Genomic DNA, 19,677 nt, shown 5'->3' with positions numbered 1-19,677 from the left:
GGAAGATGGACATTCTGTCAGGGAACCCTTCCTCACATTGTTAGAACTCCAAAAGTTGGTATACCAGAGACAAGAAAAGCAGGCTGGAGCATGGTCACATATACCTGTAATCAATCCCAGTACGCAGGAAACGGAGGCAGGACGATTGTGAGTCCAGTCTGACCTATATAGTAAATTTAGGGCTACCCTGGACTACATGAGACCCTGTCTCAAAAAAGAGGAAGAGGACTCTAGATTATTTCCTTGTTTACAGGAAAATAGGACTTACTAAAGACATAGAAGCACAATTTAAAAACAATTCAGTCAGCTGGGTATTGTAGAACCCATCTGAAACCCCATATATTGTGCACTAAAGCAGGAAAATGTCTAGAAGTTCAAGGATAACGTAGTCAACATAGTGAGATCCAGGTCAGCATGAGCTACAGAGACCCTCTCTCAAAAGAAAAAATAAAGTCAACTCTCCTGAAACTACAAGATAAAGAACTGGTTTCTAATTTCCTGAGACCAGGGTAGGGATGTAGCTCAGTGGTAGAATGTTTGTCTAGAATACGCAAAGCCTGAGGGGGAGGTTTGAACTGGGAGTGGTAGCTTATGCCTGTAATTCCCAAAGGAGGATCAATTTAAAGCCAGCCTCATTTTCATAGTGACTTTGAGGCCAGCCTGGGCTATATGAAACCTTGTTTTTAAGAAAAAGAAAGAAACTGTCAGGGAGTAATGATACACATTTGCAATCCCAGAACTTAGAGGTACAAGCGAGAGCATCAGGAGTTCTAAGTCATCCTTGACTACATAGACTCTCAAGGCACTCTGAGGTACATGAGAACCTGGCTCAAACCAAACAAACGAAAATTCAAAAAGGCTTTAAAGAAGACGGAGAAACATTGCACTCATTGACTATAAGACTCAATAATGTAAAAATGTCTATCCCTCCTACATTAACTGTACCAATGCCATCTCTATCAAAATGCCAAGTTTTGAAATGGACAAATTTTAAAGTTTGAATGGAGAGGTTGGAGAGATGACCAGAAAATAATTAAGAGGACTAGCTATGCAGTCATGAATCCGAGTTCATATCTCAGCACTCACATAGCAAGCCGGTGTATCCCTGTAACCCTAGCTCCTAGGAAAGTGAAGACAGGGAAAGTTACAGCTTGCTGATTTCCAGCTTATCCAAGAAAATCTGAGCAACAGTTTCAGGGAAAGACCCTGCCTCGAAGAAATAGGTGGAGAGTGACAAGGGTACCCACACTCATACACACACACACACACACATACATACATACATACATACAGGGTACCCACACTCATACACACACACACACACACACACACACACACACATACATGCATGCATGCATACATACATACATAATTATCTTTACACACACACACACACATACATACATACATACATACATACATACATGCATGCATACATACATACATAATTATCTTTAAAGTTTATCTGGAAATGCACAAATTCAGGGATAGCCAGGATGTTCTTGAACAAAGAACAAGATCTTATTCAACCAAATACCAAACTCACGAAGGTGCTCAGCTAGACCAACAAAAGAAACAGAATCAAAGCACTTTCATACCTAAATAGCTACTTTCTACGTAGCAAATAGCATTGCACAGCAGTGAGAAAGGGTCTTACTTTTTAGTATAGCCTGCTAGGACAACTGAGTATATATAAGATACAAACTAACTGGTAGGAGGCAGGGGTTCTTAAGAAAAGAGACTGGACTCCTACTTCACATGATAAGCAAAAAAAAAAAATTCTCACAATAAAATATGAAAGACAGAACTATAAACTTTAAGAATTTCTGTGCAATTTGTGATACAATTTAGTTTGTCAGAAATATTGCTTGATTTGATATGTGAAAAATTCCTAGAAATATGCCTAATACTAAGCATGAAGCACTTAAAACAGACCAATGTATAACATATCCAGGATGCAAAACAGACCTGCCTTGACTCGCAATCCCTTGATCATCACCCTGAATCTCACAACGAGATGTTGGGACTTCTGACCCTTATTATCAGCTAATGTGGGCTCAAGGAACACATCAGTTTTAACATAAGACTGTAGTCTTAAACCATTTCTAAGAAGTTGTCATGAAAGCCAAAAAACCCTCTTTATGGCCATGATTTCAAGAACTGAGAAGAAATAGACATCCTATTGTGTGTAGCCTTCAAATGACTTTTTCTCTTTTCTCAACATAAAACTATGCATTAATTTTGTTGGATTTCCCCCTCCCCCTTTCTTCCTTCCATCCCTTCCTTCCTTTGTGTACTAGGCGAGTAGCTTGCATTGCCATGGAGAAGACCAAACAAGAGCAGCAGGCCAGCTGTACTTGGTTTGGCAAGAAAAAGAAGCAGTACAAAGATAAATATTTGGCAAAGCACAACGCAGGTAGGAAAAGCATGTCTGTTTCTGAAGCTGGGTCAAACATCTCCAAGATGTAAGCAGATAGGGCATTTACATTTGCTCTTCAGAGTTCGCTTTCCAGAACATTGTATCCTATGAAACCTTGACCAACTTGCAGCCTCCTACCAATTAGTTTGCAGAGCTCTATTTTCTAGGACAAAGGTGCTGTTTGGAGGCAGTATTTCTCTATGATGAAAGGAACTCAGCATGCTAAGTCCTCCCTTGAGAAAGGGAAGCTGGGGTATGCTGAGTCCCTGGGGTTCTCTCTGGCAGAGAGAGATTGCCCTTAAGAGGATAAACCCTCCCTCCTAGTTCCTCTTGGTCCTTGGATTTGGACCCATGACAAATATTAGAGACAAAGATACACAGAAGGGCTGTGCTCCGGAGGCTTCTGTAGCTGATTTGAAAGAGCATGGGTAACATGGATACTAACTTGGGTTAGTTTCTGTGACTATTCACCTTTCCCAGTTGTATGTACTTTCAAGTTCTCAAAAATACAAGGTGATTAGCTAAGCCTTCCTCCCCTCTGTCTGTATTGAAGCTGGGGTTTCACTGAATCATGGGGTTCACTGTTATGTTAAAAAAACTGAAATGCGCACCAAGTAAAGCGTGATTGGTTATTGCACTTGAATTCCCAGAAGACTCACAGGATATCATTTAAACTGAAAGAAAATATGTGATGGTATACTTAATTTCAATGACTTCTCAATATAACTTCTTCAATAAGGGACTTATTGGGAATGGCTCAATTAAATGAGGGCTCTTTCCCTCCCTGCCAGTTACATTATGCACACTCTTATTCCCACTATGCACTAGCCACACAACGGCTTTTGTGTTTGTTTCATAAAGGAAGGAAATATGTAAAGCCACATATCTAAATAGACTCTAGCAGCCACTCTGTTCAAGTGGCACTGTTTGAAAAGCATTATGAGTAGAAGTTAGCTTAGCCTGAGATATCAGCACTTACTACCCAGTCTTCTTAGTTGCCTCCTCTTCTTCTGTCTGCTTTCACCAGTCTAAAACAATCTAAGCAGCTCCCAGGAGATTAGTTAAATCGAAAGCACATTAGTTAAAGACAAAACAACGAATCAGCTGGGGATGTCTATCAGTAGTAAAATGCTTGTGTAGCATATGCAAGGCCCTAGGTTTCATCCCCAGCATCCAAATTAGAGAGGAAATTTTCTAATTCAACTTGTCATTTGTATAGTTTTAAATGATACATAAATACTGATGACACTCAAATTAATTTAATCCTATAAAAGCAAAACAAAGGCTGGGTAAATCCGCTAATATGTCATTAGTTTTATAATCTACTAAGTAGGAGTGTGAACATCAGTATTCAATTTGTCAATACTCCTTAACTTGGCTCTGAGGATAACTAAGTGAAAGTCAGAAAACGTGACCTCTCCAACTGTTGACGAAGACTTAGTCAAAGCATCTGTTGAAGAATGTTGCCAGAGAATCAACATCCAATCTCATTTCCTGTGGTTCATGTTTTCTGTTCTTGGAGCACTGGGGCATCACTGTGCTTCTTCTGTCATACCCATTTGGATTCCCGTGGTCAGCGTAATAGGCAACCTGAGACAAGATCATTAGTTCACCCAAGGAAGTGTATGACTTGGTAGTCACTTAGCTCACTGAGGCTGAACCAAGCAATCAGGTTATCCAGTCAAGGTGGTCCTTTCTAATGCTTAAACCTCAGTGGATCTAAGGTTCTCTCATTACTCAGCCTGGCCAAAAGGTGCCCTCATGGTAGATCTGCGTAATCTTGCAGTACCCTGTGTCTCTGAGAAACACTCCCTATCAAGGTTGGGAAGTATTTATCCTTGATTTTAGACAACGGGATACAGTTGTTTTCTTCTCCATCCTTTGGCCTGACATCCCCATTATCTCAAACCATGTGCCAAAGTTCTCAAAAGCTCAAACTGAGGAAAAGTAATCATAGTTGCACTGGGGACAGGGCCACCACTCTTTGTTGCCCTTGGTGGTTTCCTAACTGTTGAGCTCTTCTAGACATCCCAACAGTCCTTGTTGTGCTTGAGGGATTGTCCTAACCAGGTTTCTCTGACTGCCTTCAAAGGAGTCTGAGTACCTTGGAAGGAAGGTCCTTGCATAGCCACTTAGGTTTCTTTCTAAACCTTTATGTTTCTGCTTGTGTGTGAATCTCTAGACAGAAGATTGCTGTCAGGGTTCCTTTCCCTGCAGAGTCGTGAGCTCTCCTTCCTTTCTCTATCCTGGCCTACCTGCAGTAGACTTGCCCAACTAAGCTTAACATTTCTTTCTGTCACCATTTCTTCGGCACTCCTCAACTTTATTGATTAATGTTTCCCTCTTGTTTATCCTAAAATCCAGAAGAACACATTGCTTATTGCATTATAAGAGGGCAGGCTTTGTCTGCTTTGGCTAGGATAAGATTCCCTCATGAATTATCAGATTGCCCATACAAAGAATTGCTGTAAAATACTGTTAGCCTCCATCTATGCTATGACAACTTTGAAATAGTATATTCTTTCATAGCAACAACTAGCCAGATACTCACAGATCAAACAATACAGCTCAAGGATTTCTTTTAGAAACTGACTATGAAATACAGCAACTCTGGTCTTTCTATGGTGTGCAGTAATTCAAAATAATGCCATGGGATTTGTTACCCATGTGTTCATTGATGACAAGCTCTAAATCTTATAATCAAAGTTGGAAATTACTTTGTATCATCAAGTAAAATTAAGACTAGAGACTTTTATCAACAGCACCAAGAATGGAAATCATGACATCCAAATCTATTTTTTTTTTATCACCAGGAAAATTCTCACATCTAATTAAAGCAGAATTCTGCTTAAACTGTGCACCCTACATCCTACATAATATAGTGGCATAAATAAATTTTATTCATATACAGTATTGAAATAATTTTATGATACCACATTTGAAAATCAGGTTATGTAACATATAACTTTGGGTTTTCAATATCCCTTGGTAAAATAATCACTAGGCCACTTCCTTTCTTTGGGACTAAGGGTTACAGATGTCCATGGTAGATGGACATTTCTTCCCCTATTCCCCCTGCACACCCACATGCCCCAGCTTTTTTGCCTGGGCCCCTTCATCCAACCACTTTAGCTGTCTGGCCACTACAGACATGCGGTATCCATTCCGGGCTAGTGCCACTAGTTGAAATTCATTCTTGGGAGTTTGTGATTTGGGGTTGCTTGGTTTGTGATTTTGTTTTGTCTTTGGAGGCTTTTTTGTGTAATATGTGGAGCTACCTACAGCCTTTCAAATGGAGGCAAAGATCCAGTGTTAACTGCTTGCTTTTTTCCTGCTTAAGCTTACTAGGAAACCAGAGACATAGAAACTAAGTATGCCAGGCAATATTTCTAAATTCCTGGGAATAAATTGTATTATATTATTGTAATATTTATGTGAAATATAATTTCTATAAGCTCGTGAGACCTTTAGCCACCTGCTAGGCCTGTCCTCTGGAGGCCCTGTGCTTCTTCAGCCCAAGACTTCAAGAATTCACTTTTAGTTTAAGTTACTGACTTAAACTTTTTAACAAATTACAAAGTCTATATTAATATTTTTAATATGAGCCATCAAAACAGCAGTATTTAGTGTCCTGAAAATACTGCTTATATGGGTATATATGAACTTAGGGGATTTCTGGAATAGTATTCATAGTAATATTTAAATTCTGCTTAATACTACAAACTGTCCTAAAGAAAAGTGGCATATAACCTCACTGACATTTTCAATTTTTTTATAATAAAAATAGGGATTTATGTATAGCTTGGTGATAGAGTACTTTATTAGCATGTGCAAGGTTTGAGCCCAAACTCCATGAAATATAATAATAAGATAATAGACACATATAATTAGAAACTACAGATGATACAGGAATGCACAATGTAAAAAAATGAAAGGCCCCTACATTTGTTCTCTCTAAAGATGGTTTCTTATCATTCACACATAAAATTTCCATATACATGCTAGCATATAAAATTCACTGGCTTTCATATGAAGGTATGATTGAATTTGTATTAAAATGAGTTTGTTTCTTAATGTGGTTTATTTACCTTGTGTTTAAAATATTGCATGATAAAGTTTATTTTGTGCCTATTATACTTTTATTTTACTAATATATAAAAAGTCATATTTCAATGACCCCTGTACATTTTTCATGCTGTCTCACTCCCAATGGCCTCTGTGCATGTAAGTAACCTGTTGAATAACTATGCCTCCATGTTTTTAATGATTTCATTTTATTAAGCCCTTTGTCTTTATCAGCAAGCAATTTAAACCCTTCATAAGTTCAGTCTTGAATTACTCTTTTCAAATATCCTGTTTTGTTTTGCATTGCTTTGCTTTGTTCTGTTTTGTTTTGTTTCACAACCCTATGACTACGTGACAATTTTATTTAAACCAGAGTAACCTTTTCATGCTGCTCATTCATGGTTCAAATTCTAATGTTCAACCTATATGTTGCTTCGTTTGTGGCGTATTGACTGTTAATCCCTAACTCGTGTACTTTTGGACAATGACAAAAATATAAATAAGCAAGACTCAAGTTAGGGCTCTGTAGAAGGAGAGAGGGGTGTCTCCCTTTCAGAAAACTTCGTGTCATAAACATCTTGTGCTTTTATAAAACACTTGATGGTTTTAATAGTTTAAAACACATCAGCTTGCTGATGTACTTCTTCCCATAAGCACACTTTTCCTTGATGGACATAGGATTCAGGAAAATAGGTACAGAAAGCCATGCACTCCTGCCTTTACTTCTGCGGTTCCGGTTCCCATCATTCCATTCCTACTGCAGCACAGTGAGGTAGCTCTACCACAGGGAGTCTCGTGTACATTTTTATTTTGTGACCATGACATCCTGCAAATGTTCCTCCAATATAAGCTATTGCTAGAGAATATGGTGTAAAGATTTTTTACTTAACTTTTATAGTCAAGCTATCCAAAGAAAAGAAATATACAAAATTCCATTAATATGCACTGGCCTTTATTTTAATATATTATATTCCTTTCTCTATATATTTTGAGAATGATGCTTTTGTTCATTTTTGTGTTTGTGATCTATTGCATTCCATGGTATCTTTTTTTAACATCATAAAGTTTTACTACTGTGCAGATCACAAGTGAAAAGGATTGAGTTGATTCTCAAGATCATGTGGCCATTTATTGCAGGGAGCAGCAGCTTCTCTGAATGATTCAACCATAGAATCCAGCTCACTGGATTATTTCACTCACTTAAAATCCTGGGAGAACTCAGTATTTTAAGAAGAAACTTCACTGTGTACCGGGGATGGGAGGCAGGGATACAGGAAACAGATGTAGGATCTCAGCTTTCTCAGGAAAATTTTCAAACGTGTGTGAGAATCAGACCCCATTGAACTTCAACAGCAATGATAATTCACTGTGATAACTTCCCCATATTGCTTGAAATTGTTCTCATCAGAGTGTTGTTAAGAGGCAGGTTTCAGAAACATATTTTTTAAGTATTTCTCTGTCTATAACATACTGCCCTTTCTCAAAGGCCTCTAAGCTCAGACTGTCCCTGATTATTTCCATCCTGTTCATCCTGATTTACCATATAGCTTCCTCTATAATTAATGGCTGACATGGTTTCTGGGACAGGAATGCATGCTTCCCTAATTAAAATCCCAAGACCTCAGTTATAGTATAGTTTGTGAAATGGTCAATTAAAACCTTGTAAAAATCCTTCCAGAACTTGGCTCTACTACTTCTAACATGCCACCTTTATCAAATTTTAAGAAGTAATAAAGAGCAGTCCCATGAACTACAAACTGGGTGACCATGCATTCTCACCCATCTCTGGAAGCGCTACAGCTGGCCCTCCCTCGCTTGACTTTAGTTGCACCATGCTCCACTTGTGTTGATTGCTGATCATACATAGACTCTTCTTTTTAGTATTGCCTATTTCTTAGAATTGTGAAAATATGAACAGCATGTGGTTCTGAGTGAATTCAAATGATTTGTTGGAATACTGCATGAAAAAAATAATAAATGATATCGATATCTCTAGAATTGGACCTGCATGTACTCATCATATCTTTGGTTATTCCTGGTTCTTGAATCATTTTCCTGGGCTTAAAAATGACACTTTCTCCCATAATTGGCACTATGAATTAAATAACATGTAAGCTTCATGTCATAAGCGGGATTTGTGGTATTACTGTAATTTAATTTTTCCAATAAAATTGTAATTCACCTACATGAACTATCCATTCCATAAACTTACCTTTCTTCTAAATCTTTGCATTGTAGTGTTTGATCAATTAGATCTTGTCACATATGAAGAAGTAGTCAAACTGCCAGCATTCAAAAGGAAAACATTAGTCTTATTAGGTAAGTTTAGCTGATTGTTTATTCTTACTTCCAAACTGTTTTACAAATGTTATTTCTAGTTGTTAATTTTTTCATTGTTTACAAAATCACATAGGTGCACATGGTGTTGGAAGAAGACACATAAAAAATACCCTCATCACAAAGCACCCGGACCGGTTTGCGTACCCTATTCCACGTAAGCACCAGATCAAACCCTTTGAATTCTTGTTCTCCTACCACGTTCTTATCACTGCAATGTGCATATTTTTCTAATTATCAAAATAGTAACTGTTTACTCTAGGAAATTTGTAAAATCCAAAACAAAAGCAATAAAGAAAATAAGGTAATTCCAACTTCATTTTTCCAGATTCTAAGTACCCCATGGGGAGTTGCAGCATTAATCTATTCCATGTTGTTTGTAGCTGAATTTTTCCAAGAATATGTCATAAACATTATCTAGGATGATTCTTTGAAAAAATAAGCTTTAACTATTTTCTAATTTCTCTGATGCAACCCTGTTCCCTCCACTCATTATCTGTATTATTGAGTTCTTATCGCTTTTAAAGCCCAGTCCATGTCCTATCTATTGTTTGGAAAAGGAAATTCAGGTCTGCAGTATTTCTCATTTCCCCTTACTAGTCTATTTCATATTATCAACCACTTGCCCTCTTTCATTTCCTCAACTGTAAAATGAAATAACCCCATGGTTGTAAAAAGGGTTCCAGGGTATGTATATGAAGCAGGTGATGGCTAAGTCATAGCTATATGATAGTCAGACCTATCATTTCATTGTTTATGCCATTATTCTAAAGGTTAATATTTCAATTCCCAAAACTATCCAGAAATTAGTTCTCTGTTCAGGTTAGGCAGAGCAAATGAAGAATTGTTCTAGAGCTACAGAAGTAACCAGGGACGGTAGCACATACCTATGATCCAGCACTCAGGAGGCAGAGACAACAGAACCCCTGCAAGTTTGAGGCCAGCCAGGGCTACATTTCAAATCCATGCCTCCAAAAAACAAACCAAAAAAAAGAACAATAGAAGAAAATATCAAGACTTGTTTCTTCCTGCTGGGTGCTTATAAGCAAGGTCAGTGTACACCTCAGAGAGTCAGGAGGCTTCAGAAGTCCACGAATTAGTACACACACACACACACACACACAAAAAAAAAACCTTACCAAGTATTGCAAAATTGGTGCTCCTGAAACTTTATATTCAGACATTTTGAAATGTTCTTCCAGTTTTCATGTCTATGTCTGTATCATGAATACAATGAGTTTGGGTAATGTTTAGTTTCATCTTGATCACATAGCAGGTAAACTTCCTGGTTATTAAATATTTGCCTGGCTAACTAGATCAATTGGAAAGCTTACTTTTGATGACATCAACCATTTCTTAATATGACCCCAGGTGCATAGGCACTGTACATTATCTGATATAACTGAAGATTAGGTATGCCAACTTCAGCTTTTGATATAACTGGAGGAAACATTCTTTCTAAGTTGCATTTGTATTCATCAAAGAGTAGCATAAATTTGTCTTTACTCAAGGAATAAAGGAGTACAGAAGAGAAGTGGTTAAAAGATGGGAGAACAAAAGCAGGGAGGGAAAAAGAGGAGGGAAGAAAGAAAACAGTATATGTGTGTGCTCACAATTCAGAGATATCAGTCCATGGGTGGTTTGCTTACTCCATTGCTATGAGCCTGTGATGAGACAGAATACCATGATGGCAAAAGCTTATATCAAAGCAATGATACTTACCTCATGGCAACCAGGAAACAGAGAAGGCAGGATAGGAATGTGGTGCCCAAAAATTATCCCCTCATTGATGAACTACTTCCTCCAACTAGATTCTACCTCCAAATGCTATCTCCCCAGTAATGCCACCCAATTATGAATCCATGAATTATTAGATCAAAACTCTCTTGATATAGCTACTGTTCAATGATTGGATGCACCAACTGGAAACCACACCTTTACCACATGAGCATTTAGGAGGGGACATTTTGTTTCTAAACCATAATGCCAATTTTCCCAGTTTGTTTTCCCAGTTTGTTCTGCATATTGGCACTTATTTTCGTGTACACTGACTTGGGAGGTGACAACCCTTTCTTTTTGAGTCTTTGAAGGCCACATAACCCCTGCCAGAACTACTCATCTCTGCCACTGAAGAATGAAAATAGCCCTAGACAGATTATCAACAAATATGCATGGTTATGTTTCAATAAAAGGTTAATGCAGAGGCTGGAGAGATGGCTCAGCATTAAGAGCACTTGCTGCTCTAGTGGAGGACTCAGGTGTGGTTCCCAGTACACACATGGCAGCTCACAGTAGTCTATAACTCCAGTTCTAGGGCATCTAGTGCCCTCATCCTGTCGCTGTACACACTAGGCACACACATGGGCACAGGTATACATGTAGACAAAATACTCCTGCACATAAAATAAAAATAAATCTTAAAAACAAAACTTTAAAGGAAAGCAGCCACAGTGGTACACACCTGTAACCCCAGCACTTGGAAGGCTGAGACAGGAGGATTGCTATGGATTTGAGTCCAGCAAGAGCAACATACCAAGTACCAGACTAGCCAGGGCTACAAAGCAAAACCTTATCTCAAAAAGCAAACAAACAAACAAAAAAAAAACCACCTCTAGAAGACAATTTGGTATATAAACCAGTTCACAACTTCCTTGTCTCACCCTTTGCTTTAGTTTTTCTATGATAATCATAGCCACACCTTTTGAAGTCCATTTGTTTTCCGTATGATGTGTCTTTTGCTGTATTCTAGCATCCTCATCTATAAAGTGGTATAGACTAGCACTTTCAATATCTGAGCTGTCCAACACAGTAGTCCTCTGTCGCTCTTCAGCCATTGAAATGTGGCTCATGAGACTAAGAAACTGAATGATTTCACTATCATTCATTTAAATGTGAATAAGCACACATAATTTTCCACTCTGTTAGTCTTTCTTCTTTCTGCAAGGGACCAAAGTAAGGATAGTGAGTTATGTTAATCTTGGGCCACCCTATTAGTCATATTTCTATTGTTACAATAAAATATTATGACCAGAGTAACTTACATAAAAAGGACTTTGTTTTGGCTTACAGTTCCAGAGTGACAAGACACTATCATAGCAGGGGAGGCATAGCAACAGGAGCAAGAAGCTGACAGATGACATTTCCAACCTCACACAAAGCAAACTGGAAGTGGGAGAAGGCTTTGAACTTTCCAAGCCTGTATTGTTATACTTTCTCTAGCAAGGCTCAACCTCCCCAAACAGTTCCACCTACAGAAGACCAAGTATTCAAATACCTGACCCTATAGGGCCATTTTTTATTCAAAACACCACAGTCACTTCATGCCTTTCCTCCCAGAGTGGCATGAAATATATCACAACATTGAAATATTCACCAAACAACTAGAAAAAGAAGCTGCTATGCTGCTATCTATGCACAGATAAATATGGTTTTTAAATTGCTTTGTTTGAAGTCATCTATTGGATGGAACACAGGGCCCCCAATGGAGGAGCTAGAGAAAGTACCCAAAGAGCTAAAGGGGTCTGCAGCTTTATAGGAGGAACAACGATATGAACTAACCAGTACCCCTCAGAGCTGTGTCTAGCGGCATATGTAGCAGAGGATGGCCTAGTCGGCCATCAATGGGAGGAGAAACCCTTCATCTTGCAAAGATCATATGCCCCACTACAGGGTAATGCCAGGGCCAAGAAGTGGGAGTGGGTGGGTTGAGGAGCAGGGAAGGGGATAGGGGACTTTCAGAGAGGAAACTAGGAAAGGGAATAGCATTTGAAATGTAAATGAAGAAAATATCCCAAAAAATTGCTTTGTTTGAAAATCTGCAATGTTACTAGAGATGGGAACAGGGGATATGTGACACTCTAAAGAAACAACAGCCTTTTTTCCTTTTGAGACAGGGTCTCTTGTATCCCAGGCTGGCCTTGAACATGCAATCTTCCTGTTGCCACCTCCCAGGTGTGCCATTGCAGCTATGTGCTGTCATTAAACTGTGGCTTAATGAGCTTTTAAGAAACAATTGAGGAGCTAAGTTTATAGAGCTCAGTGGTGGAATACTTCCCTAACATACACAAAGACCTAGATCCTACGCACTCGTACACACAGTACACCCACACACAGAGTGATTGAGTTGAATAGGTCCATTGGGAGTGTAACTCACCAGTCCAGCTGTTTAAGCCTCTCACGAATGGAACTTTGCAGATACAACCAGACCTCCAAAGAAAGATGAAGAAAATGGCAAGAATTATTACTTTGTATCTCATGACCAAATGATGCAAGACATCTCAAATAATGAATACTTGGAGTATGGCAGCCATGAGGATGCAATGTACGGGACAAAACTGGAGACCATTCGGAAAATCCATGAGCAGGGGCTGATTGCGATTCTGGACGTGGAGCCTCAGGTAATGTCCGAGCCACCCTGAACCTACTCCATCTTGCCTGCATGCTCATAAGCTCAGATTCTGACATCCAAAATTCCATCAGAAAGTTTTGGGTCACAGAAGTAATTCTCTAAGCTTAAGTACTCAAGACCTCCTGGGTCACCAGTCTAGGATGCAAACTAACCTGCCACTGAACTCAGTGTACACAGCATGCATTTAAGAAGCAAATTATTCTCTTCTGCGGCTTATACTCAGAAACTCGGTGAAGTACCCATTTGGGTCTGTGCCTGCCAGAAATCCTACACTGACCTGACCTCAGGACGAGGCTCTGGCAGTTGTTATCATGGCAGCCCACTTCTGTTCTCCTGGTACAGCCATGCTGGATCTTACATTGCCAATATCTTACATTGATTGCTTGTAAGAAACTGATCCTGAGGTCTGGATGTGAAACAGCTCTAGCTTAATGAAAGCAAGTGTGAGTGAGGCCAGCGTTAGACAGAGCAGGGATTAAGAACCCAGGTGACTCTCAGCCTCTGCTGTTTCCTTTCCTGAGAGAGAAAGGATCTCCAAGAGGACTCAAAAAGGAGCTAGATACAAAGATGGTTGATGTAGTGATTTTGTAACTAAGTCTTATGTCGGAAGCAATAGCAATGATGGAACTTGAGAAACAGAAGGCTGAAGACTTCACATAGGGATTGGCATCATCTTAGCGGTAGGGTGGGCACCTGCTTAGCATGAACAAGTAAAACAGATATGCTGACTGACAGGCTAATTTTTCATGCATAAGCCAAGTAGAAATGGGGCTTAAAGCACAAGGGAAAGGACTCGGGAATAATAGATATCAGAGGCGATTCCGGGCCAGGCCAGTGGGAGCTCTTAGTGACTCAGATCTACCATTCCTAAGATGGATCTATGTACTCATACCTTGCATCACTTAGATTAGGATGGGTGTGCCACCTGCTAAGATGTGGAGACATGCTCCTGGTTGAGCAGACTCGGCTTCAGCAGGAGGCTTATGTACCTGTCCCAGGCATGGAAAATCCCTGCTGAGAGGCCACTGCGTGAGACTTGCTCACATAGCCATCCCTAAGTGCTAAAGCAGTCTGTGTGACCTGGGTCCTGATGACTCTGTTTCTGGGCTCCAAGATTCTAACCCATGGCCAATAGGTTCATCCATTTCCAGTCCAGCACCAAGTGGGGTTTTTGTACTCGGAAGTTTGGAAAGCACAATGAGATTAGGGGCTAGAGAGGAGTACGACAGTCGGATAACCATTTGTAGTTTACTTAACGGTTAACTTGGACCTATAGAGAACTAAATATGATAATGTGTAACGCAGATTGATCTTTGTTTAACTACTAATCCCTCCTTACTAGGGATTGGAAAAATCTTCTGGCCAGGGGTGGCTAGAGGCAAAGTCTCAATCCTGGTCCTGGTCTTCGACATCCTCTCCTTGGGTTCCACACTGGTCTTCACCTGAACGTCGTTTTCTGCTGGTAGTAATGTCTCTAGCAGTATGCTGGCTGCAGGGCTCCTCAGATCCCTCTGCATTACCTCAGGCCACTTCCAAGGGCTTTCTGCCTTCCCTGCTGCTGCTGCTGCTGTCACCGCTGCCGCCAACACCACCACCACCACCACCACCGCTGCTGCCGCTGCTGCTCCACTCATAGCACCCAACTCTCCCTGTCCCCTTGCCCTTGCACAGCCATGCACTGCTCTGCACTGCTGAGCGGGAGACCCATCTCTCAGCCTCCTCAGGACGTCCACAGCAGATCCTTTCTCCATTGCACTTGGCCCGGCACCTTCTCCTGCAGGGCACACTGGCCCCTGCTGCTCTGACTGCTGGATGAGCTCAGCTGCACTCCTCTCCTGCTTCCTGCTTACCCTCCTCTCACAACTGTGACCTTTCAGTTCTACTGACCCCTGAGGGTGGGCCCTAGGCATCCTGGCCTCTGCCCTAGCCACTACAGGGCTGAGGCTATGGGGACAAGAATGGCCCAGGGCCATCTGACCCCTGCATGGACTGGTTGACCACTCTGGTCCCAGGCCCTCTTTCCCAGTCTAGACTCCTAGCTGGATGCTATATATGATAGTAGGACCAGGGATACTTAGGAGTCCATACTAACAGGGCTCCCCTGGGCCTCCCTGCCCTTGGTCCTCTCTCTCCAGGGCTGGGGAACACCCTCATCCTGCTTTCAGGATGTCTGTGGCCATGAGTGACTTACTTTCAGGCAGGGCTTTGTTCTTAGAACATTTTTCTCCACTCCCCTTTCCCACCCCAGCTGGTTAGATTGAGGCCTCTACTGTATCTCTGACAGACAGTCTGATACAACACACTTATACTGAGAGAGCAAGAATATGCCAGGCTGTGTGCCCAGAGCCAAAAGTGCTAAAGAATACAAGCTGCTAAGGATGAAATTCCTTCCCGAGTATGCCTCAGAAACTATCCAAAGGAGGGAAAGTGCCTTGTGCCTTTTCTTGTTTGAATCTGCTCAACATATACTCCAGCTGAAGCCATTTGTCCCATAGCTGGCCCATTGGATTACCACCTAACACTGGTGCTCAGCTCCCTTCAGACATGTCTAGTGCTTTGTGCCACCTTAGTTTATTTCAGACAGCTGAAGCTAAATTTAAGTACCAATACTAAATAAGGTATGATGGTCTAACTTCAAACCTAAAGGACCCTGGCAAACCTAGAGGATCCTAAACTAGGGGAAAAGGAAAAAAAAAAAAAAGTAACCTGCCTGCTTTCACATTAGCAAGGGATTGTATTTCCTATAGTGCCAGTCCTGGTAACTTTAAGGAACTCTATCAGTACCTACTGCCATAGATGAAGAAAACAGGCTTAATGTAACTGTGATCAACCAACATTTTCCAGCTGGTAGAAAGTGAGATTTGAACTGTGTTGGGTGGTTTGTTTGTTTGTTTGTTTGTTTTACTTTTTTATAAAAGATAAATCCCAACCTTTTATGTCATCATAAGCAAAGTAACTCTGGGCAATCTCTAGGTCTCCCACCTTGTGCATAATATTACAGTTTAAACCTTGATATTTGTTTTCTTTTAACATATAGGAAAGTCTATAGGGTAATTAAACCTGAAAAAATTCTACAAAGCTCATTTTTCATGGAAATAAAACTATAACTCGAAGAACTACTCTATATCAGTAAAGCAGAAACCATAAAATAACTGTATTATGTAATGGGAACTTAATATAATGGTTTTTAACTTGCACTGTATTCTGATTTACCAATCAGAAGCATTACAGAGTCAATGCTAGCTGCTGGACATAGCTGTGCATACCGGTTAATACCCGTGCTCAGGAGGATAAGGAAGAAGGATCATAAATCCAAGACCAGCCTAGACTGTATATCCAGATTCTAGGTTAAATATGATTAATAGCAGATTACTTGTAGCTTTGCCTTGCCCAAAGGGCCGAAAAGTTGGCATTTAGAGATAAATCTCAAACTTAGTAGGAATCTTAAACTTAAAAAAGAAAAATAATCAGGAACTTGGGACCTAGCTCAGTGATAGGGGCACTGTTTAGCATGCAGGAGGACACTAGATTCCCTCCTCGGTACCAAATCATAAACCAGAGCCAGAGGCTGTTCTGTTCTCTGGTTAGCACTGTGGAGTTACTGTGCTCTTCCTGAAGCCCCTGAGTTTGTGTACAACAGCAACTTGGCCATTTCCTTGTATACTTTGTAGCTTTGCAAACTACTTTAGTCTAATGAGTCCTGTATCTTACTTAGATCCTTGGGTCAAATGAGTTCTTTTTTCTTGGCATCAATAACCTGAGATTAATTCTTGCCCATAGGTAAAGGAACTACAAAAATGAATTTATCTCCATAAATTACCTCTTCATGAATGAATGATACTTTTTAAATGTAGGATGAATGTAGTAATTATTTGAATCCAGTATGTTTCCCATAATTTTTCTATAGAATTCTCTCTCTCTCTCTCTCTCTCTCTCTCTCTCTCTCTCTCTCTCCCTCCCTCTCTCCCTCCCTTCCCCTCTACTCCCCACCTATTTCCCTTCTTCCCTCCATCCGCTCCCTCCTCTTCTTTCTTCCCTCCTTCTCGTTCTTCCTCTCCTCACATGCAGATTTACCTGTCACTAGTAACAAATTTGTATCTCACCTTAAATCCAAGGTTTAGAATTCATCTTTAACTTGGTTGTTAACAGCCTGAGGGAGGGGCATCCTATGAGCAGTTCCATTTCCTATCCCTAAAGTGACTCTGAATCTCAGCTAAGCAGAGCCTGGACCTAACCTGGCTCCTGCTTGAAGCCCATAAGTAGAACAGAATATGAGGATAGGGATTGACAGAAACAAAGGAGTTATGTAGAGATGCTGAAACTGAGGCCTGACTAGACAAGAAAATCGCAGTTGGTATTTGAGGCACATTGGAATTTTGGAAAATGCAATTATACAGGATAGAAATAGAAAAACATGAAAAAGACAGGGGAACAAACATGCTAACCACAGGAACTACTGTACTTATTGTGATGAACATTAAATTCGGTCCGAAACTTTGTGTCATGGAGGAGGACGCCAAAAACCTCTGGCAGTGTGATGAACATGGCCTTCCTTGGGGGATTTTACAGAGTTGAGTTGGGTGGTCCTCCTTGTCTGCTGTAGACTTGGGACAGCACACAGTGCATGTGTGGCTAATTCACTAGGAGCTAAAGTGCTGCTTTCCAAGGAATGGTTTGTTTGGTCAGTAACATGATGACAGGCTAGAAATCAAAAGCACCCACGGGAATGGGTGGGTAGCAGGGTGGATGACTAAGAAGAAATCCATGTCCCACCTGGGTGTCATTGTCACTGTCCTCTCTACAGGCTGTAGGCCATTCCAGCGGGCACTCAGAGGTAGCTTGGGGAGAAAAGCAATAGGATGTTTCCATATCTTAGTTGAGAGAGAGGTAGAGACAGAGAGAGACAGACAGAGACAGTCAGTCCAGTGGAAATGATGAGAAAGCCTTATACCCTACCTACTTGTCATATACCTTTGCTACCAGAGCATAGGAAGGAAAGAACAAAGACCCAAGGTAATAGAGACAAAGTAGACATTTCTAAGTGAGGACTATGTTAGACTTACTTGAATCATGTGTTCAGTCACAACAGAAGAACAAAAGAAATGGGCATCTAGTGCCATCAAAAATGAACATGGTGGGCCTGGAAAGCATTCTTAGAAAGGAACTTGGGCTTGACCAATAAACAGCTTTGGGCAGATAAGACAGTGAGCTAGGTTCCCCTCATGCACCCAAAGACAGCATGTGACCAAAATCTAAAACTAGAATCCTAGTACAGGCTGGACTTATACTATACTCAAAAGCAAGAACCTTTAATATCAGATTGGATCTTAGAATTCTGTGTGCTCAGAGATACCAAGAGAACAGCAGCTCTCTGGTTAGACCTGCTACAAAGTCCAGGATAAATGTTGTATATATTCCATTTACTGTTTTTACATTTTTACTGGATCCTAAAGGCAGCTTATGGTGTAGCATATTGAGTATAAGAGAAACAACTGAGCAACACACAGCCTTTGCCTTCAGAGCACTCCCAGAGACTGTTTCCAGTGTGACTGATGGATACTTCAGGACTATACAGCAGGGCCTCAGAGCCCAACAGGGAACTTTCCAGAGAAACGGCCATGTGTGCTATCATCAGCACAAGAGGATCTGGAGCTTAAGGTCCAAGTCAGTCAATCGAGTGCATGCCTAGCATGCATGAAACCCCAGATTCAACCCCCACCACTACATAAAACTGGATATGTCTGTAATCCCAGCACTCAGGAGATGGAGGCAGGAGGATCAAAAGTACAAAGTCATTTTTCTCTTTATGAGATCATGTTCAAAACAGAACTTTTCAGAAACTGGGCTCCAACGGATTATTCAGCCACACAGAAAGAACAGTGGGAAAGAAGGAAGAGTGGGAAGTGCAGGTAGAGGAAGCACCAAGCAGAAAGGCCAAGAAGCCAGAAAGAGTTGCATTTTCTAGGACTGAAAGTCTAGGACTCTAGGAATGAGGCCAGTCTACTCAGGAATGGAGCAGAGCTAGGCAGGAGTTTAAACATGGGACCCAGCCAAGGAACGTGTGTTTTTCCCTACAATGTAGAAGTGGGCTGTTGAAGGATTAGGAGAGGAAGAGAGAGTTTGCATCTCAGAAAGATCAGCTAGCGGTGGGTTGGGATATGGATTTTAAAGCCCCTAAAACTAGAGGCAGGGAATCAGTCTAAGGGCTAGTACTATAAAGCAGGCTAAGGATGGAGCACAAGAAACAGGAAAGAAAACAAAAGCAAAGATAATTTACAAAGCAAAATATATAGGTAACAAAAGACACATGTTTGGTTCTTGTGTAAAGAGCAGCAAGCAGTAACGCCAGGCCAATACAGAAGGGTTGTCCATTTGAAGCCAGCCTGGATATACCTGTTTCTGGGGAAAGAAAACTAAAATTAAACAGAGAGCAGCAAGGTATTTATTT

General features: G+C 40.7%; 1 protein-coding gene across 9 annotated transcripts in view; it reads left to right on the top strand.

Moving 5' to 3' along the window:
• The window catches only part of Cask (calcium/calmodulin dependent serine protein kinase), a 323,785-nt gene that overhangs the window by 294,225 nt on the left and 9,883 nt on the right, over positions 1-19,677 (top strand). For 5 of the 9 annotated variants that reach the window (XM_021152785.2, XM_021152784.2, XM_029473083.1 and 2 more), the window contains 4 exons: positions 2,301-2,416; positions 8,723-8,803; positions 8,898-8,978; positions 13,016-13,218. In XM_021152785.2, coding sequence (XP_021008444.1) covers positions 2,301-2,416; positions 8,723-8,803; positions 8,898-8,978; positions 13,016-13,218 — 481 coding nt within the window. The remainder of the gene's footprint in view (positions 1-2,300; positions 2,417-8,722; positions 8,804-8,897; positions 8,979-13,015; positions 13,219-19,677) is intronic. The other 4 variants (XM_029473085.1, XM_029473084.1, XM_029473082.1 and 1 more) reach the window with 1 other exon arrangement.

Source organism: Mus caroli, chromosome X (genome assembly GCF_900094665.2).
Source record: "Mus caroli chromosome X, CAROLI_EIJ_v1.1, whole genome shotgun sequence".
In the NCBI taxonomy this organism is placed as follows: Eukaryota; Metazoa; Chordata; class Mammalia; order Rodentia; family Muridae; genus Mus; species Mus caroli.
The sequence above is the reverse complement of the archived record's forward strand: the minus strand, read 5'-3'. Positions and strand labels throughout refer to the sequence as shown.